Source organism: Colius striatus, chromosome 3, assembly GCF_028858725.1.
Source record: "Colius striatus isolate bColStr4 chromosome 3, bColStr4.1.hap1, whole genome shotgun sequence".
NCBI lineage: Eukaryota > Metazoa > Chordata > Aves > Coliiformes > Coliidae > Colius > Colius striatus.
The window spans coordinates 64,105,239-64,126,777 of NC_084761.1; the positions used below are offsets into that span (position 1 = coordinate 64,105,239).

Genomic DNA, 21,539 nt, shown 5'->3' on the forward strand with positions numbered 1-21,539 from the left:
CGAAAGGCCTCCGCTGCATTAAAAGGGAGTGTATGCTACTTTTTCCTTCTTGTCTTACAGGATAAAGGGCAGGAGTAGCACTACAGGTTCACTACAGCAGACAAGTTTTCTCTGTTTTTATCTTTTCTTTATTTCTTGTTGATACATCAAAAAAAGATGTCTTAAAAATATATACAGAAAAGCATTAATCTTTCACAAAATAGGCATATATATGCTTCTGGAAAAAATGGTATGTGTTTTATGAGATTCTTTTTCTGGAACATGATTTCCTTCAAGGATTTACTTGATTCAAGAACACTTCATAAACAACTCCTTACCTTCTTCTCCCTGACCCTAGTATAATTCTTTGCCTTCTCTCACCAAAACCAAAGCTTGTGCTGGTTTGTTCTATGACCTACAAAAAATATACAAAACTTTAAAAACATGTATTGAATTGGTCAGATCTTTGCTTTCTCTTAACAGCATCTCATCACCAGGGATTACTTTTGTTACGTGTAACTTGAGAAACACTCTTTCCCTGCAACTAGTGTAGAAACCGCACTGATTTCGGGGGTGACAATGGCTGTCAACCCCAAGTTGCTGCTTCTTCCAGCTCTCAATGAATGGACCTACTGGTGTGGCTACGGGTGCTGTTTTGAGGTCACTGAAGGATGTGCAGCGTATTCACCTCTGCTCAGAGCCCTTCCCCAGCAGAATCCAGGGGTGAGCACTCCCATTTTGGCTTTGACACTGTTTTTCTGTTTCACAAGAGTGGGATTGTTTGGATGGCAACCTCAGCAACAAATGTCACCGTAGGCAGTGTGGTCCTTTGCTGGCTGTTCACAGCAACAGGAATGGAGGTGAACTACAGTCACTAGGAAAACCGTTACAGGGCGTGGGGATATAAGATGCTCCTGGAGAAGAGAGCACCATGGTTGATATATGTACGACAGCACATGTTGAGGAGTACAGCACAGAGACACACCAACTGCATGAAGTAAGCTAAGTCCATTAGTATTACCTTTGCTGCTGTCCTGGCAGATCAGACCTGATGGTTGCAGAACAGGAGCATCAGAGAGACCAGGTGTAAGGAGAAAGGAGGTGGGCGGGGGGGGACAAGGTAGAGAGCAGAACTCAGGACCTGCCACAGAAAAAGGTGACACTACCTTTCCTGCCCCAACTCCCATCAGTAATATACAAAAAATTACCATGAAATCTTGGTTTAAGTATACAGTGTGAAACCAGATGGAAGCTGCAGACAACCAACCTTTTTCCTGCTACATTTTGAAGATACACTCCATTTTATTTCCTTGGGCTGAAAGGCTTAATTCTGCAATCTGAAAAAAAGCACTATTTGTTTCCAGGTTCCTCGAATGGGAAGCAGACTGCCACATAAGACTATCATACTTTATTTACATTCACAGAATCACAGAATCTTAAGGGTTGGAACACACCTCAAAAGATCATCTAGTCCATCAGAGAGTTTCTGAGCTAGTGATTGAAAACTACTTTTCTTTACATAAAATAACACTTTTATTTGTTTCTATTGCTCAAAGCATACTGACTTGTTCCAAACAGGTATTAATGCTTCCACAGAAGAATCAAGGTCTTTTGTGAGTGATGATGTCCATGATAGTACTGAAGACTGTGGTGACCGCAGCCCTGAGGAGCTCTTGTTCTGACTGTCTGGTGAGACTAAAGGGAAAGCAGCACTGATTCTAAATGCCCAGATGCTCACTCATGGGGGCACCTCTGGCCTAGGGTTCAAGAAGTCAGTTTGGAGAGTAATAGTTTCTTTATTTTAGAATGTTTCAAATATGTATCACACTTTTGTGCTCTTTAAAGATGTGGAGAAATAGACAAATGGGAATTTCACAAAGTTCAACAAAAAGAAATGCAATGTCCCGTACCTGGGGAAGAATAACCTCGTGCACCAGTCCGTGCACTAGCCAGAAAGTTGCTTTGCCAAAAATGACCTAGGGTCCTGATGGACTAAAAGCTGACCAGGAGTCAGCAAAGTGCCCTTGCAGCAAAGACAGGCAGCAGCATCCTGGATTAGTAGTGTTGCTGAGGAGATCCTTAGTGAAATGAGGTGATCAAGGGGTCCAGTTCTGGACCTCCCTGTACAAGAGACATGGACATGACACACTGGAGAGAGTCCAACAAAGGGCCAAAAGGATGACTGATTGAAGCACCTTACTTATGAGGAAAGGCTAACAAAGCTAAGACTATTCAGCCTGGAGAAGGCTCAGAGGTCTCTCATCAATGTATACAAATACCTGCAGGAAGGGCTCAAGGCAGACGGAGAAGGGCTTTTTTCAGTTGTGTCCAGAGATAATAGGCACAAAATGAAACAAGGAATTTCTCTCTGAACATCAGGAAACACTTTTTTTTTTTTTCCTGTGAGGGTGACCAAGCACGGCAGCAGGTTGCCTGGAGAGGCTGTGGAATCTCCATCCTTGGAGATATTGAAAAGCTGGTCAGACATGGACCTAGGCAACCGTCTCTAAGTGGCCTTGCTTAATGAGGGGGGTTGAACAAGATGACCTCTGGAAATCCCTTCCAACCTCAACCATCCTGTGGTTCTGTGATTCCTTTGGTATAAGCATCAACTGAATATCCTTTTTCCTTATATTCCTGCTTTTCCAGAACACCCAATTATCAGCAACAGCTCTGACATTTCATGGTCTGAAGATTATGTTTTAACACTTAAATTTTGTGACTGTGCCCATCTTCAAATTATTTTATTTCAGTTGCTGTTCAGTGTAATATTTTTATGCTGTTGGAGGTTGTTTATTAGTATATTTCATTTATGAACACATAAGCACAGCTAACTACAATTTACGGTTTTTTTGTTTCTCCATCAAGAAATTCAAAGGACAGAGCAGCTGAAATACTGTGGACACCAGCATTTTGTAACATATGCTTGACCATATGGAATTGATAACTTTTATATACGTTTTACCTGGAAATGAGATATTGAATAAAAGGAATTTTTGTATGAATTACAATCTTTTCCTTGTGATAAGAAAGCTTACCCCAAGCATTTTGGAGACCACATATTGAAATAATAAAAATGACACAATGCAGTTCAACAGATGCAGCTCAGGAGCTGAAAGCATCCTTTATTCTAATCCCTATCCTATTTCATCTCAGTATTTTTTACTCCATCAAGTCATTTAACACTTTTTTTTTATGGTCTCTGCAAAGTGGACATAATAATATCATGCTGTGTTCTTCATTTTTTTTCAGTCCTCCAAAAAGTGCAAACACTGGGATTTGGGGTTTCAGATAACCAGACTAAAATGAAAATGGCCATGGGATGATTCATACCATTCAGCAATACCCATAGCAGTCTAGAAGCGTTGAATCTTGGTAATGACACATCAGTCCCATTTTTGCTATAAATGGACAAATTCAGATTTGATTTTTACAGCAGAGTTTTTAGCCTCAGTTAAGAGGCTCAAATTGTATAGCGGTTCCTTTGTTGTTGGCCAGGATGTATGTCAAAGTACTCTGTGTTCATGCAAAGAAATTGCATTTTTCTGAAGGCAAAGAAGAGGTGAAAAGTGGGTAAAAGAGAAAAGGAGCATTTTTTTTTCATATTACAGTTTGGTAGGCTCATACTTGTTTTGTGTTTCAAATAAGTTTTTTTTCATTTCTTAGAAGAAAGGAAGAAAGATTCCCAAAGCCTCTCCAGCAGTCAGAGGATCTTTTTTTTTTTCCTTTCTTTGTAATGCAGGTGTTAAATACTCAATTAGTTTGGTTTACTTCATTTACTGAAAGGGGTTTCCAAAAGTAAGTGGATGATACAGAGGAGAAATGTACTTTGGGATGTTGTAGCTAAAACATTCCCTCTTGCATTTCATCCATTGCGCCCCTTAGATACAACATAGCAGACTTACATTAGGTGCTTCTGGCTGTGGTGGGAGCACTTAGTCCTTGCACCAGTAGAGAGGGACTTACAGAGCATTAGCTCTGTAAACCTCTGCATCTGTATACTACTTGATGGACTACCTTAAATACTTGAAAGAAATTAACTGCTGTTCTCCACCAAAGGAGCTATTACTGAGAAACTCCTTCATTCTTCCCTCCCTGACAGTGAGCAGAAACCCTCTATTGTTGGCCTATCTTACACATGGTCAAAACAGAAGAACTTGGAAACTTTCTTAGCTGACCAGGCATGCTTTTGTGGTTCTCCAGTGCCCTTAAAGAGCAGTGAATAGACACTACAATTCCACAGATATGATGAAACATAGAAAAGTTACGTTTGTGCGTACAGGTATCAGAGATGTATTAAAAAAATACACCAAGACAACATACTAAGTCTGCATCAAGAAATTCTGTGGGAATATGCCTCAGAGGCTAATTTGGACCTCATCAGTCCCTGAGGCTTTTGGAACAACCAAGATTCTCCATCTTCTTTTTCCTTTGTCCACAGAAGTATCAGCAGCATGAGTCAGTTAACAGAACTGAATGCTAAGTTAATGAATGTTTTGGGATGAGTTAGAGAAGATTTTACCACAAAAACGTTGCTCACGTTTCCATAGCTACATTTGAGGCAAAGCTCTTACTATATCATTTCCATTCCACCTACCCTAAATTTGTATCAGACTAACAAACAGTTAAAATTGTTCTATGGGCTTATTTTCAGATTTATAAGATTAGAATTATGTCTGCAAGGACTTAAAATGTGTAATTGCTTACTGCTTTCTCCTGTGTATGCTTGAAGGCAAAAAATGATGATTAAAAAAGAGCTAACATACATTCAATGGAAGCAGAATCTGCTATGGTCTTTTTCACCCATACTCTGGGAAGTCTTTGTAGGACATTCTATTTTAGCAGCAAGCTGCCCAATGGAATATGAGCGGAAAAAGCAAGCTTTGGAGTAATGGGAAAAGCTGAAGAAGCATAAACATTATCTGGCTCCATTGCTTCTGCAGAGCACTGTCATAAAATTTTTCCAGAAACAATATTATTCAAAGATCTTTTGCTCTCAGATGTATACATGCATCAGAAGCCAACAACAGTAAAAGTAACACTTCTCCTCCTTTCCTGCCTCATGCATGTACATTGTTTTTCTTCAAAGGACTTTTTAAACCTTTTTTAAAGCAAAAAATCTCATTGCCCAAAGGAGCCCTATTTTTGGTGGGTTTTTTTGGAAAACATAGCTGTCAGACAAAATTCACTGTTGTTAAATAAACAAATATTTATAATGCTGAAAACACTGACTAATTTTTAGAGTTCTACAGGAGCTATATGTGAGGGGAGTCAGACTTGTCCATATTTGGTGGTCGGAGTATCTAAAAAACCCCGATGCAACCAATATGTATTTTCAAACATTTCTGTTAGATGTTTTTAGAAATTAATTCTGTCACCATACTTCATAATTCATTCTGTACTCAAATTCTATTTGAAAGCAGTGAAGACTGAACTATGTAGATTTCCAGGGAGGCAGCTGTGGCTCTTGATTCAGAGCCATTTGTGGATAATACAAGTTAGAGTTATAACAGCTGTGAATTTCTTCGGGGACATCACTCTAGTGGATCGTCAAGTTAAGAGAGTCTCTTGTTATGGAACGACAGGGTAAAAACATGTCTTTTTTTGATCACGGTCAGTCCCAGGAACAGATTTACTGTGAAAGAAGAAGCAAGCAGACTGTATCAGGAGATTAAGTACAATTAGTACAGATTGGAGTAGGGTGTACTGACTATGTGATGCGGCACAACCACGTGCCTTTGCAGACCCTCTTTCTAGATTCAGACACTTCCACACTAGGGTGGAATTTTCACATAGATATTTTTTTCTTCCTCCAGCTGACAACAGTTAAGCAGAAAGGGCACAAAGCAGTTGTGATTCTAATTCCCTTTAACTATGTACCACTTAAAATGTGAACTTCTCCAGATCAGTTACACATGCATACTCAAAGCAAAAGAGAGGAACAATTAGCTCTTTTCCGATGAGCATACTTACTGATAAATACTTAAGTCATGCCATAGCTACACTGTTCCGTGCTTTTGGACAACTCCTTCATATGCACCCTTCTATGTTTTGAATAAAGCACGCTTACATCTTCTGAACTATGCTGTCTTATGCAATTAAGCCAAACAATCTGTGGTATGCTGTCAGCTGACAATGTCAGCACAATATGCTAGGCAAGTTATCAGTTGAGATGTAGGAGGTACACTCGGAAAACTACTTTTAGTCAGAAATTATGGCATAGTTTAAGCTAAAAAGAAACTTCATGAACATCTGTCCTGCCTTCCTGTATTATATATATGAAGAAAAATATTAAAGGCTAGCAGAAGAAATTATTTTCTACCAGTCCGAATTGCAAAAGGGCAAAAAACCAAGAGGATAATTGGATTCTGTTTTGTACAAAAATAGCAGTCCTTCAAAAAGCTAAAAGTTCTTACTGGTAACATTAAAGATCTAGCCTTTATATACGCAAATACTACCTTCTTTTTGTCAGTCAGACTACAAATACTGTCATTTCTAAGCAGCCCTAAACTGGCAGTCTGGACTGTAGACTCAAATATAAATATAAACACAATGAAGTACTCAACGGAAAATGGAAGAAGGGAGAGCCTAACACCATGCAACAGTTTGTATTTAAGTACATCCACATAAGCAAACACAAACATACATGTAGAAAACAGACAATTTTGCAATGATCTTGGTATATTTATCTCCAAAACTTAAGAACTGCCATTTCCATTTATTTGTGCAAACAAAAAGCTTCATGTTTCCCCGCTAAAGATGGTTATAAGTCAGATCCAGATCCATGTAGACCTCATCTGACCAATAGTCAAAGATGTGGTTCTGACTGCCTTGGTGGTGACACAGAACAGGAACTAGGTATTACCTCAGGTGCCATAATTAATTTCGAAGAAAGTATTAATATAAATGAGGTTTCAGTTTTGTGTTGGTATTACAGATTTTCTAATCTTGTGCTTCTTTTGTGTGGATTATTTAGAGACTAGGCCAGTGTTGCTGTATAACAAGCTGCTTTTCCAGGATGAAAAAAAGATGTATTGTTATAAAAGCTTCTTGTTAAGGCCAAAGATAAGTAAGTATCAGCTAGATTCAGGAAAAAAAAAAAGGTATATCCTCCATAGCTTTTTATAAACCCACATAACAAAGTGTCTTATCAATAATTCAAACTGAACTTTTAAAGGGAAGAAAAAATCCAGTTTATCCTGTCCCACAACTGCCTCATGTACTTTCTCACTGTAGGATGTATGTCACCTACAAAAAAAAAAAAGTAGAATTGGGTAGACCATCTAAAAAGACATAAATGTAAATGCATAATAAAAGTGGTTTTTTACACTGATGGAAGACGAGACTGGACTTGATCAACAAATCAGCTCACTGAAACTTAATATTCTCAATGAAAATTAATGAGTCTGTCACTTCAAGAGGGAACAATTCTGTTGCTTTCCCTAAGTGCTGAACTCTTTCATTTATCCAGAAGTTAGGACAGCTCAGCTTTTCTCCACTGTTAACTACCAGGGCCTTACTTACTGCCTATTACTTTAATATAACAGATGTGAAAAGAAAATCTTCAAGATTTTCCAGAGCTGAACACACGGGTATTTTGTATTGGCATACATGCCATTTGCAGAGATAGCGTCACAGAACAGAATAAGTAAAATGACTAAAACAATAAAGGTCTTAGCTCTACCAGATTGGCAATTTCATAAATTAAAATCATATCTTGCTAGTACTTCTTTCTTCTGCTTAGGAGAAGATCCAAGAATGGGACTTTGATACCTGTAAATTAGTTACTGTAATGCCTATCAGATACAGGGCCTCTGAAGGGGAGTCCAGAAACTTGTTATGCACTGAACAAGTCCAAGACTTCGTAAGCATAAATAGTCTCAAAAGAATTATTCATACAGCTCAGTGCTAACGGTAAGTTTAATGGAATAGATAAAACTGGTTTTAAAACAAAAAAAAAAAAAGAAAAGAAGGACAACTCTGGGTGTCAGAATTCCTCTCTCAGGAAAATTGTGTTACTTCAGTAACTTTAAGTGTGAAGAAACAAAACATTATCAGAAACGGGGACTAAAACTTGGGTTATTGAGGAGTCCTAGGTACTAAACTAGAAAGTCATATTCCCCATGGGCGCTCTACTTCTGGTGCCAAATCTTGGGAATCAGATACACATGCAAATTAATAGAACTCATTAAGTTACCTTCTATCAGTCGAACCATGGTAACGATCCTGGAGTACTCATCTCCTGTAGCAAATGTGCGATAAACACACAGTAATTCACACCTGGTTTCTATAGTTAATGGCAGTTAGGTAGCTGCTTTTTAGGGCAGAACAGTTCAAGGCAGAAATGGTGTACGCATATTCCTCACTGCTGCTTCTGTTAAAAAAAAAAAAAAAAAGTAAGCGTAGGTACTCCCAGGGGTAAAGAAGAGTTCCCTTTTTTCACTTCAATTTTAAACTCGGGTATTTTACAGGTCGAGGTTCTTTTTAGAAACACTTGAGCCTTACTGGAGTTGAGCGAGAGTTCGCAAGGATGCGAGGCAAGCCTAGCGGGACCTGAACGGAAGGGAATGGAAACTTTCTCGACACTGCCACGACTCAGGGCATGGAGGCAGTGGTAAAACTGCCTCTTCCCCGCGCCAGCTGATGCGGGGCCGGCGGCGAGCTCACAGACAAAGGGTCGCGCGGGCGGGCGGTGGGTCGGCCGGCCTCACGGCGCGACGCCGCTTCCCTCGCCTCGCTACTCTCCCCAGCGGCAGGGTGATGGCTGTGAGGGCTTCCCGCGCCTCCCCAGACGCCCCACAAGGCTGAAGGAACGCGGTCGCGGTGCTTCTACGGCCGAGAGCTGAAGGCACGGGGCCTAGGGCGGTGGGCAGCCCATCCCGTGGGACTGCCGTCCCTCCCAAGTGGCTGTCCCCGTACCCCGCGCCGCCAGGAGAGCGCTTTGGGAAGCGGGAGGGTCGCCGCATTCGCCTCCCCCCTTCCCGCACCATCCCCAGCCGTGTCCTGCCCTCGGTCCCGACCCGCGCGGCCCCCTTGCTGAATGCTTTCTGTCCCAGATCCAGGGCCCGGGCCTGCCCTGCCCGGCGGCAGCGCCGGCAGGGTTAACCCCGAGGAATGCGGCGGGAGGAATGTGCATGCAGATGAGATGGATGCTAATCTCATGCTAATGAGCGGCGGCCGCGGCCGCCCGGGGCTCAGCCGGGCTCCCCGCGCCCAGACGGCAGCTGGGCTCCGCCGGCAACCCTGACCTGGGCTGCCGCGGCGCGGGCAAGGCGGCAGCACCGCTATGGTGGACTGAGACCCGGCCTCGGAGGAGGGCTTTCCAAGGCTCCGGCTCCCGGCCCGTCGCGTGCCCCCTCGCCCCCGCGCCCGGCCCCTTCCCCCCGGCTCGGGTGGGGGCTTTTCCCGCTTCCCGTCTTTCTTTCTGTCCCTATGGAGCTGCTACCCTTGCCGGCCGACCATGCCTAGGAAAGTGGGGAATGGGCAGCTCCCCTTACCCGATGGCTGGGAGGAGGCGAGGGATTACGACGGCAAAGTCTTCTATATCGACCACAACACCAAGCAGACCAGCTGGATCGACCCCCGGGACAGGTGGGTGCGCGGGCGGGGAGGTGGCGAGGCCCGGGGGAGAAGGGGGCTCGGAACGGCGCTGCCGAGCCCCTCGCCCTTGGGGCAGCCCTGTCGCGGCAGGGGACGGGGAGGGGTGACACGACCCTGGTTGGGTGCCCCTCCCGGGACAGGGGAGCAAGGGGAGGGTGGGAGAAGCCCCTGTTTATTGCTGGGCATGGGTACAGCCAGTTTTTAAGCCTGTTGCTGATGTCCCTGGCCTGTATAACTCTTCCCGGCGGCGGCGGGGCTCGCTGGTGGTTGGGGAGTTCCCGACAGGTACAGAAGTTTGTGAGTTCTTCGTAGACCAGCAGACGCGTCTCTTCGCCATCCCTCTGCCCCGCGCGCAGCGGAAAGGAGCTGTCTCCCTCCCAGCTGCCGGAGTGCCCCGGCTGCCTGTGCCTCTCACCCTCCCCGGCCCAGACACCGCCTGCCCCGCGGCCGGCCCGGCCGTCCGGAGAGGTCTGCGCCGCTGGCGGAGACGGAGCTGGGGCTGCGGGAGGCCTCGTGTGTTCGCTAGGCCTCAGCATGCCCAGATCGTCTCAGCCACCCGAGGCCATACGGAGACTGAGCTGTTTGCTGTTTTTCCCAGGTTTAAGCGCTGTACATCGGCAAACTTCCTTTGGGAGCGCTTCAGCGAGGGAGGGAACTCGCTCGCAGGCTTCTCGCTCGGGAGTCACTGGGGCAGGTCTTTCAGCTGGGGAGGGGCCGTAGGGCTTTGGGTAGGCTGCTTGTAACAGCTGAGCGATAGACGCCCATGGCCTCTTGTCCGAAATGGTTCTGAAAAGTAACTAAACTCCAAAACTTTGTGTGTGCTATGAAATACAACGTTGCCATTGAAAACAGTGCAGTCTAATTATCAAAAACTTTTAAGACATTATAAATTTATGGAACAAGCTGCACTAAATTATGAACGAAGACCTTGGTTTATGTTTCTCTGTTGAAATTAGAAAAGGTAGTTGTGACAAAGCTTGTTGCCTGTGAGTTTGGTAGGGAAAGTTTTGACAAATATCATATGCTGTGTTTTACTTCTCTGTTCTGCCTTCTGTAACAGCAAACTCCAGTACTGGCAAACTTAAACTCCTTTGTACTTGAAAACATGTTAAATACCTTGTAAATATCAGTGACCTGGTAAGGTATACTAGATGGTGTTATTTATTCTCAGGTGATTGAGTATATTTTTACTGCAGACAATGAAACCTCATGTTGCCATCTCTAGAAATAGTGAATTTGAAGTTTTGTTTAGTTTTAGGCTTTTAATTTTTGTTTGTGAAGCAGAATACAAGAGAGTACAATGGTGATAAAGCAAAATGTGACACTGGAGTATAACAACACCTCATAAAGTATGCTGAACGGTCTTTTTTCTTTTGCATGTAGTCCTAAAAAGTTCAGTAGTATTTGTGTTTGGTGGTAAAACTTGAATCTTTGTTCTCATTAACCAAGTAGATAAGTGAGTAAAACTTGTGTGTTTACCATTCAACAGAGATAGGGTAAATATTGTTTATTTCATTAATACTTTGAATACAGGTGAAAGAGAAACCAAGCCCCGAGGTTTCATAATCTGTAATAAGAACTAAGGAAACAAATAACTTTCAGAAAGAGTGATGTTCGAAATAATTGTTAACCCATGTCAGTTATGCAAAACAAACAGAAACAGAGATTTTGCCCTAGATGCTTGAGAGAATCTGTGTGTTAGTGTACACGGCTCAACTGTGAAGCTGAGTTTCTTGCACAGAAGAGAGACTGACAAGGGCATTTAATATGCAGTTTACAATATTTGTATTTATAATCTGTATTTATATTAGTGGCCTGGTTTGGAAAAGTAAGAAATGCATGAAAGTTCTGTTATGAGATTCTGTGACTTTAGATTCCACAGTATCTTCCAGGTATTTAGAGAATGTGTGTTTGGAAACCATACAAGACATAATTAGGACCTGCTGTCAGAAAAATTGAAAAGTGATCTTCCAAGTTTGCCAATACAATAAAATTTGGATTCGTGCTGTTTCTAAAACTTAAATTGTCAAAATGAAGATAATGGATTCTAGAGAGTCCCTTGTTTCATGCTATTTTAGGACTTTTTTTTTTTTTTTGCCCCAACTGTTTTCTCTGATGGAGGTCATAAAGTTTTCGGAATGTACGTGTGGAATATTATAGTATATGGGTTTAAAAATATTTCATTGGTAAAGCAAATGTAGAATAGATAAGTTTTTATAGATTAAATTCCTTCTGCTGTTGTTACACTGCATTCTCTGGATGATTATATGGCAAAGTCATACTTGATGTTTTAAAATAATTTTATCCTCTTTGATTAGAATACAATTGAACACAGTTAGGAACCTCTTTGTTACTGGTTTAGAATATTCATGTCAGTAAGCAAGCAAGCAGACAGTTGAATATGCCATGTTTCAAAACTTGGGAAGTTCTATGTGTGGTTTGCTTGGTTTTATTGTGTTTTTTTGTTTGTTTTTTAAACAGTGATGCTTCTTCTCATGAACTTTTCTAAATAATATACGTATTTGTTACTGTTTATATGGTGTAGGCCTGTTAGTGTAATGATAGCCTTGTGTACAGCTGTGAAAAAAGTCCCCATCAGCTTCAAGCTTGGGGATTTGTTTTCAGTTTTGCCCACTTCATTTATCTGAGTAATCCCATTGACTTTAGAGAATCTCACACTTGTAAGGGCAAGAGTGATTTGGCTTGTTATGGTATAGGAGTGTCGTGGAAGTGACTTGAATTGCTCTGTTCTTCAGGGTTTTTTTTAATGTTTTACACTATTAAACAGTGACTTTTCTTTCCAAACACTTAGGGTACTGTCGTGATTTCTTTGAAGACATAAAATGTGGGAGTTATCGTAACGTTTTCACTTACCAAATAAGGTGTTATTTCTCTCTTTATGACTTCTCCAAGCTACAGCCAACTGAGAACTCACTGATCTTGAGGGTTCTTCTGAAACTGGTTTATTTTAAGTAGGGAAATAACCCAAAAATTGTATCTTGCTGAAAAGGTGAGAAGGGGTTAGATGAACTCATGCTTTTCTTTGAAGGTCCCTTGAAACTCTTTCAAGTTCTTGGGCTACTGAGTTAAAGTAAGATGTTGGTGTGTGGTGTTTTTTTTTTGTTATGGACAGTTAAGAGGGGCTTGGGTTGGGGTCAGAAATCTGAAAAATAATTATTTTTCTGTCATTCAGCACATTTTAAGTAGGCCCCATGTTTGTCATATTTCTTAGTGGAACTACCAGCGTAGAGCACCAAGGAGGAACAGAATAGGAGATAAGGATCTTAGTACCCTCAAATCTGTAGCAGTTGAATGACGTTTTGTTTTCTCATCGGGAATGCAGGGCTTCTCATATCTTGGTTTCTACATAGTACACTGGCCATGCTCTGCTGATGATCACCACTGACTCAAAACAGAGGTAGATGTAGATATATATTTATAGCTTGCCTAAAATGAGTTCCATATTACAAATTCTGAAGCTGGAAGTGATCTGTAAAAGTTTATCTGCACTCCTGTCAGAGCAGTAAGGAGTGAGCTGCTATGAAAACAAAACTGTTTCTTTCTGACTCCTTTTCACTTTTCTTTCTACTGAGGAGAAAGATCTATTTAAAATATGTTTGTACATTTGAAATACTTTGCAGTACACTTTTGCTGGAAGAAGCAGTGAAACAATTTTCTTTGTGGTGATGGGGAGAGGGAATGCGGTTTCCATTGCTACTTTCATCTTTTGGGGAGGTGAAAACCCTACAGTTTTTATCACGAAATCCTGTGACTTGTGCAAGACTTGTCTGAATCAGAATATTTATTAACTATCAGTAATTCAATGCTGTGTACCCTTTTAGCTTGGAATGGTATACTTTGTTCCTTACTATTTCTCAGGAACTTGCTTTCTTGTCCTGTGAGCTGCAGAGACTGTGAGAAGCCAAGATACCGAGGTTGAGTTTACATGAGTTGGGGACTTTCATCCTATCTCTTTCCTGGGCCCTACTGTAGCTCAGGGGTGCGTGGTTGAAGACATCCAGTCACAGTGGAGATAGGAGGCATATAAGATACTCTGCTGCTAAAAGTTTAAGGTAGTAAATAAGAAGCAAGCAAAAAAGGGAGTAGACTGATGGGATGCATCATCAGAGATTGGAAAATATATTTGAGTAGGTTCTTTTTCACATGGAAGTAATTTGTGTTGTGACAAGATGAGTAGAATAACTTCCATTCTCTGAAGTGTCTGAGTCAAGTACACAGTTCTGTGTGAAATTGACCACTGCAGGACTTCAGATAAAATAGGAACAAATTCTGAAATGTTAGGACTTTCAGGTGGGTGGGAGGGAACAAAACATAGGCAAGAAATAAGAGTTATGATTCATCAGTCCTTTGAAGAATAATGATGATCAATTGAAATGTTAAGTCCTATTTTGAAAAGGATGGATCTTAACTCTGTTTTAAGTGCAAATCCCAACATTGCTGATTGAAGATACAGCTAAAGCAACTACCTGATAAATTATTTCTTTAGACTGCTGCTTGCTAAGAATGAATTTAATAGCAAACCATCACTGAAAGGTTCCCTTCCTCATTCTTGTTCTATTTTCCCTTGGTTGCTAGTAGCTGAGGAGAAAGTGAGGCTTTTATTGTGTTTTTGTTATGGAACTGTTAAGTGATTGCCTCAACATACCTTATGAAATTCTAATCTTAATAAGAATTTGTCACCTCTCTATTTTGGAAAATCAACAGAGGACCTTTTGATGACACTCCAGGGTGTGCAACTTGCAACAATCCTGAAGTGACATGGGACAACATTTTTTTTTCTCCCCCAAATACCTTTTTCTGCCTTATTTCATCCTGTAGTAACATTAGCTGTTTTTTATCCTAATTGCACATAATTTGTTCCTGTCTTCTTATCTGCTTGGGAATGTGCATATTCCCTGTAAAACTGTCTGGTGTCTCATTCTGGTTTCAGTGACAGGTTGAAAACTGCTTTTACTTAATTGATGTAGATTTATTCAAAATAAGCCCGTGAAGCAACTACTGAACTCGCAATGAGGGAGTAGCAGTGTCTGAACTTCTGACACCTTCATTTGTTTATACCGTGTAAAGCAGAATTCTAATATTACTGTGCTAATATAGCTGTGATAGCATCAGACAGTGTTAAAATACATAGTGATTGTGTCTTTGGATTTTTTAACCAGTCTGTCATTTGCTTGGGGCTATATGTTGTTGATTTTAGCATTAGTGAAATGACTATGGTTAACTCTGAGATAACACTTTTATTCTTTATTTCTCTGGGAGTGATAGGGCTACACTGCATCTTTCATCTCCGAGCACGTGAAGTTGACAAGTCAGGAAATGCTATGGATTATTTGCTTTATGTGTGCAAAGATTGTAGCACTGGTTAAAGCCAAGGACTGTGACCTCATATATGGAGTGGGGCAAGTGGTCTAGACTGTGGTTTTTCCAGACCTTTGTCTGTACTGCTTGCCTACTGGAGCTATTTTGTTTAAAACCTATCTTGGCTTACAAGGTAGTATTACTGTAGTTGTCATGCACAGCATAAACCTTAGTGAGAAGTTGTACACAAGAAGGAAAACAGACCTTTTTTCCAAAGGAATGGGGCTGAGCTGTTGGCTGGAGATGTTGTCCTACCACATATGGTTAAATGAAGAAATACTTCAGAACTACCTTACGTGTTCAGAGAAGGGGAACTGACTTGACTTTGAAAGAAGCTTTCAGTTTTACAGGTAAGGGTCAATATGTAGATCAAATAGGACAAATTATTAACAACTTTGGAGATCTGTACAGATTATGTTAGGAGTTGTTGTTTTTCTCCAGTTAAATAATGTATGTTCATCCCTTTGTTTAAAATCCCATACTTTGAACATGTTATTAAGGTTATTGGAATCAGATAAGAGGATTTCTCTACTTCCACTTACTAATGTTTGTAACATCTAGAGACAAATTGAATTTTGTGAAATAAGTTTTGTTCTGGTTTTCTTGCTGCTTTTTTTTTTTTTATCCTAAAATAATTGTTACATCACACAGATGACTAAAAACTAGAAGAATACCATGGAAATAATGGAAAAGAATGAAAATTGATGAATGTACAGTGCTATTTCTGTGGTGACACATTTTCAGAAAGGCAAAAATAAAACAATGCAGAGATTCTACAACTATTATGCCAGGATATGTAAGTTCACTGCGGCAACTGGCAAGGGAAGTGGAAGAGGGCTGCAAAAGGGTGACTTCATCTGCCACCAGATAGTGAACTGACCTCAGGAGATGATTTGGCAAAAATTAAATGGTTTGGTGTCAGCTTATGGTGTAGCTGGATAGATATTAGCGCCGGTGTGTGGCAGGAGGCAAGTCCAGAGCTCAGAGCAAAAGGAAAGAGTGGTCCTGTAGAAACCAAGACCCAGAACAATCCTAGCTGCTATGGAACTGGCTTCATAGGTGTCCATCTCTTTTGCCGTGTTTCTCCATTGTTTTCATGGTGTGTCATTATGATTACTTTTGCTTTGCTGTGAACCAGCAATACAACTGCCACAGATATCTTGATCCCAAACATGTTTTCTGTCAATCTTTCAAGATGTTACTGGCTTTTTATTGACTTTTAAAATGTTTGTTACTCTGAAACTCCTGTTGAAGAGCAATTTTGTCATTGCATAGCTACAGTATTAGATCCTGTTTTCCAGGAATATGCTGCTGTTGACAAGATGATTTTGATTGTGTAGGAATGTAGGGTGGACCTTTTTTTATTTTTCATTCTTTCCCCCCCCCCCCCCAATTATTAATGTTTTAGACTCTACTGCAAAATATCTCACCAGAATGATGGTGTAATTCAAGACTTTGAATGCTTTATGTTGTGAAACAAACCAAAGCCCTTTGCCTTCGTGTATTGGAGAGTCATCTGTATGGACAAATTGACTTGTCCTTCCTTTGGGAGGAGCAACTAGGTGCTGAAAAGGGGAGCAACACAGTGGTTACAGTTTCCCTTTTGTGTTACTTGAGTATTTTGTAGAATTTTGCTTTGTGGGTTTAGGGTTTGGATCTTTTTAAATAGCAGGTTTCGAGTGTTGCTGACTACTATTGCACTTACCAGTAACTTTCTTCTGTGCAAAACCATTAATGATGGGGAAATTCCTACCTGATGAAGTCAATCTCTCTGGTGTTTGTTTATAAAAGGCTGATAAAAGGGCTTCTTAGGGGAGAGATTATGCTATGTCTGTTGTGCCATCCCTATGTGTGTCATGTCACCCCCCTTCCCCCTTGCTTTTCTTGAAGTGTACTTTTTTTAAAGCTAATTAGCTTTTGAAATTGTTTGGTTGGTTAGGACTTCTGGGCTAGAGGCAGTCTGTCAGTGGTATGAATGCATTCTGTCAACTGAAACAATCATTTGCATCTCATGGAACAGCATCTGATGCTATCCTTTGAATTTGGATACTATTTGTACTGGAAGAAAGGCAACTTTATCTCATCAGCTCTGAATACATATTGTATTCAAGGTGATTGTTTGAGTATGTAAAGACATATTGCATATTCCTGCTTTGTGCTATACAATAGTGTAGGCTGGACCTACTTTGATATGTCTGCTGTTTTTCTCAATTCATTAAGTCAAACTTCAGTCTTTATTTGAAAAACAAAAAGAATAACCATACTGGGATGCCTTCCATATTGTGCTGTTTGTTCTGATAATCCAACTTTCTATGTCTAGAAATACTGATTTTTTTTTTTTAATTTCTTTTATACTGAAAGTAAAAAAAAATAGATCTACTTTCTAGATTTTTTTTAACTAAATCCTACTAGAACAGTCTCTTTGTATTAGCAACTTTCTCATGCTGTTAATGAAAGATCAATACTTTGCACAGCTATTGTTTGGGTTTTTTTTAAAGTACTTTTAAGTACTAAACTGTAGTCTTGTCCTCACGAGCATATCTGACCCATGAAAAACTCTATCTTCAATACCTGGAACTTTTCTATTAAGGATCTACCCCCCTCACAGAGCTGGGGATGTCTGAGAAGGGTGCAGGTATTTTTAACCGTGTGGCAGATGAACTTTTGATGTTCTGCAGATTGTGTACAAGCAGTCATGCCATATGCCAGTAAATATGCCCAATGCATGATGAATAGTGCCTACATTGTAGCTATGTGGCAGACCTATGTCTTAGTAGCATCTTGTCAACAGGTTTTCACCGAAGCGCAGGTGTCCTTTGTCACATAGCTGCATGGCGGTGTTTTTACTGTGATCATGCTGTGGAGGAACAGTTCTAGTTGCTTCTGCCTGTCATTCTCTGGGACAGTTCTGTTTACCAGAGGACTGGGTGATTTGCTGTGTGCTTCTCTAATGCATCCAAAGAGTATGGCCCATTCCACTGAAAAGTGGGCATTTTAACCTTGCTCTCTATCTCTGGTGAACTGCAGAAAATTGTCGGGGAAAGACATTTATTTGTTCTTGATGAGGAAACAATGGGGTGGGGTTTTTCCTTTGTTTAATGCCATCAATTGTTAAGCTGTAGTCTAGTCTAGAAATGTCAGTCTTGTGGCCTGGTGATCTGACAGAGAAAGAATACTCTTATTCAAAGCCTAATCTATTCATTCTTAATTCAGATTTCCTTGATTATGATGAAAATGTTTATGTAGACTTACAACTTTCTGCCTCTACGCTGATGTCAACAAAATGTCTCTGAAAACTCTTAATTCCTGTTAGAAATAACACTGTGCAAAATTTCTGTTGGTTATTAAAGTTACCATACATCAGAGAAAGAGACGTGGTTCAGATTTATGAACTAGATTATTGAGATGCTTGCAATTACAGCCCATCGTTTGTTTTGGTTCATGTTTCTGACCTGTTCTGGCCACACAGGACTTCTATGTGCGTGCGCTGCTGTCCTCATTGTAGCCTGACCAGGAGATGCTGGTTTTGGCATCTGATACTGAAAGGTCCAGTGGAGACCAGTTGCAATGGAGAAGAATTTATAGTGCAGCAAAACTGTAGTAGATAGCAGGTGAACTAGGGAGAGAACATTTGAATGTTTTTCTTGCTTTTGGAAGAGCAGTGAGGAAAGTAGGATACGTAATAGAATACAATGGACTTTGCTTCTGTGAGGTGGGCTGTGGTTCCCATTGCTTATAAAGCTCCTTTGACCTATATTTAATCTTTGTTGGTTTTGTCTGAGATGTGTACAGTACATAGTTCTTCGTGAGCAAAGAGGCATTTATGTTCCATAAATCAGTCATCACTCAAGTGTACTTACATGTCTCCTGTCAAATGCGTGTGGCTGATTGGGATTTGGTTTAAATTTTACAACATTTTGACTGTCTTGAGTTACACTGTGAGTACACAGCTGTAATTTATTTTTAAAATTATTTTTAAAGAGGTAGGACAAGCATCCTGAGAGAAACTAATGAACCTTCACAAGTTGAGGAGCTTAGTAGGAAGTGTGGTCTGGGTAGGAACATATTAACACATAACTTCTGTTCTTCAATTGTTGTTAGTTTGTCAGAAGTTAGGTCATTGTTTTTGCTTCAAGGACTATGAGGGACTTAATTATGTATTTTGAGGATACTTTAATTATACTTTTGAGCATGTATTCCTAGGTGTATCTATGCCCACTTTCCATCCAAAGCTGACCCCCATATTCCCAAGACCAATACAATGTGTACTCTGTGTATTTACATGTTCCCAAAAAAGAAAAATCAGGTCCTTTTATGTTCATTCTGCCGGTGCTGTCTTAACACATTATGCCATGTTGTACAGTAATTTGTGATAAATTTTGAAGTATGACCTTGCAAGTGTTATGTATGATTTTATTTTTTCTGAGACGTAGCATTGATTTTAATTGCAGTCCCAATAAGGGGCAGTTCTATTATCTGCAGCATCTGACCTAAATGATATTTTATTTTTCTGTTGCCTGAAAATTTTAGCGCAAAGACTTGCAAATACCCACCCCCTTTTTAGTTTGGACAGAATTGTACAGTGGTGAACAATTTTGATTTCAAGTGCTATGGACATCCCTCAGAGTCAGAGAGATTTGCAAAATAAGCTGTGTTACGAGTTTAAGGCACAAAACTATTCAGTACTAAATTCCAGAGTGAACAGTGACAGACTGCCAAAACTGGAATTGGAACGTTCACAGAGTTCGAGTGAAATAGAGAAAACAGGATACCACTCAGATGATAGGATCTCTCAGGATCTGACTTGAATTTCACCATTCTGAAGTCAATGATAGTGTTCCCTTTAACTTACTGCATTGGAATGTAGACCTGTAAAAGAGCCCTAGAAACTGAGGTCTTGTCTTTTATGTTTCCATATCTTAATGTTCCTGGACAGTAGGAGTTTTGCCAAAGTTTTTAATATTTCCCACGTTCTTTTGCAGTTGCTAGTTTTGTTTTGCACAGAAACGTGAGGCTGCGGTAGTGCTTTAGTGGGCTACAGCACAAAGAAGGATCACTTGGAGTGGAAGCATTAAATATTTAAAATATATTTTACTGAAGCATTGAGTAGTAAATGATTATGCATAAGAGGATGCGATTCAAGACAGCAGTTTGACAAAGAGTAAAGGCCTCTTTCTGTCATGTTGTGAATATTGCAATGTTTGAAATTAACATATTTGCAATCATTCTGGCGAATATTAGAATGCTGTGAATGTGAATAATCATCTGAGACCTCTATGGAACATTCCTGAAATAGTGTTCAAGTGACTAGAGAAATTATGGGATGTAGCAAAGCATAGAAGCACTTCTAGTCAGGAGACTAGTGCTGTCAGATGTTTACTACTCCACTAAGTAAGGCTTAATGGGCAGGAACTTACCCAGTAAACATGATTTGTTCAAGTTTCTGAGCTTTCCATGTTATTTTCTGGTTTTCCTCTGTTATAATCCCTAGACTATCTTTTTATATCTGCTTTTTAAGGGAGACTTTACAGAACTGAAGTTTGAGGTTAGCTAAGGAGTTGTTAATTGGATACACTGTTGTGTTAGGTAAATAAATGATACTAGAATGTAGAAGGTGAATTGCTTACAGCAAACCAAATTATTATGGTGATACAGATTAGTCTTTTTGATATTTATGTTCTTGTTTACTTGTCTAGTGGTTGTTCTGCCCCACTTTCTAGTATGCCTTACAGTGGTCTAAACTGAGCCATGGTCTTCTGTGCTGTGTCAAGTTGGTGATCTGCATTCAGCACTTGTCTGGCCCATTTGCTCAGAATACATGCAAGCCGTTGACACTTTTTCCAGGTGACATTTTGGCAAGAAAATTTTGGTCTTGATGGGACATTTCATTTGCCTGAAAAACTCTGTAAGAATATAGTACTTAACTTTAAATATAAGACACTTGGATACTTGAAAAGAAATTTGAAGGACAATAAGCTTAAATTAAATCATTACTTATTCTTGGTCTTTTACATCGATGCCTGGAATGAATCTTTCCACAGGAAGTCACCTATGCAGATTGTTTATTAAAAGCAAACTAAATTGTAAGCAGAGGAATTTGTGAAACCTCATACATTTTTTCTTCCTGGAGATGTTCTAGATTTCAAGCTCCAGTTGGAGGTGTTTCACTGCAGAATTTTTAGGAACATATTTCTTGGTCTCTCTTCTTCCGCTTTTCATATCTCATGAATACTCTGATGTCTAGCAAAAGTTGTGCTACCTGTTTTTTATACTCTTGATAATTTTTAGAAACATTTCTTGGTCTCCCTTCTTCTACTTTTCATATCTCATGAATACTCTGATGTCTAGCAAAAGTTGTGCTACCTGTTTTTTATACTCTTGATAAGAGAGTTAGAGGGACAGATAGATTTTTATACTATTTTTTTCTGCAGCTTACTCTTCCTGTGGTGGCTCCTAATGCCAGGATGATATTTGATGCTGGTTTAAGAGTAGTTTAATCTAAACAGAAGTATGTATGTCAGGACGTGCCCTGAAAATGTAGTCCCACAGTTAACTGAACTGTAGTCCTAATCAGAACAGGT

General features: G+C 40.2%; 2 protein-coding genes and 1 long non-coding RNA gene across 5 annotated transcripts in view; 1 reads left to right on the forward strand and 2 right to left on the reverse strand.

Annotated features, from left to right (window-relative positions):
- DCTD (dCMP deaminase) overlaps positions 1-354 on the reverse strand; it is a 51,309-nt gene extending 50,955 nt beyond the window's left edge. Inside the window, exon 1 of the mRNA XM_061993634.1 lies at positions 318-354. The gene's annotated coding sequence lies outside the window, so the exon portion shown is untranslated. The remainder of the gene's footprint in view (positions 1-317) is intronic.
- A 6,231-nt stretch (positions 355-6,585) lies between these two features.
- LOC133625217 (uncharacterized) lies at positions 6,586-9,068 on the reverse strand. Of its 2 annotated transcripts, none has more exons than XR_009818517.1 (3): positions 9,000-9,068; positions 8,177-8,353; positions 6,586-7,227 (listed from the first exon to the last, which is right to left on the reverse strand). It is a non-coding gene; the product is annotated as an uncharacterized LOC133625217 (long non-coding RNA). The 2 variants fall into 2 exon arrangements; XR_009818518.1 differs by having other exon boundaries at positions 8,967-9,053.
- An 84-nt stretch (positions 9,069-9,152) lies between these two features.
- The window catches only part of WWC2 (WW and C2 domain containing 2), a 108,195-nt gene continuing 95,808 nt past the window's right edge, over positions 9,153-21,539 (forward strand). Inside the window, exons 1-2 of one of the 2 annotated variants that reach the window (XM_061992381.1) lie at positions 9,516-9,570; positions 15,176-15,308. Coding sequence is in view for 1 of the 2 variants with exons in the window: in XM_061992380.1 (XP_061848364.1) it covers positions 9,440-9,570 (131 nt within the window). In the remaining variant the exon portion in view is untranslated. Of the gene's footprint in view, positions 9,571-15,175; positions 15,309-21,539 lie in introns of both variants that reach the window. The other variant, XM_061992380.1, reaches the window with a different exon arrangement.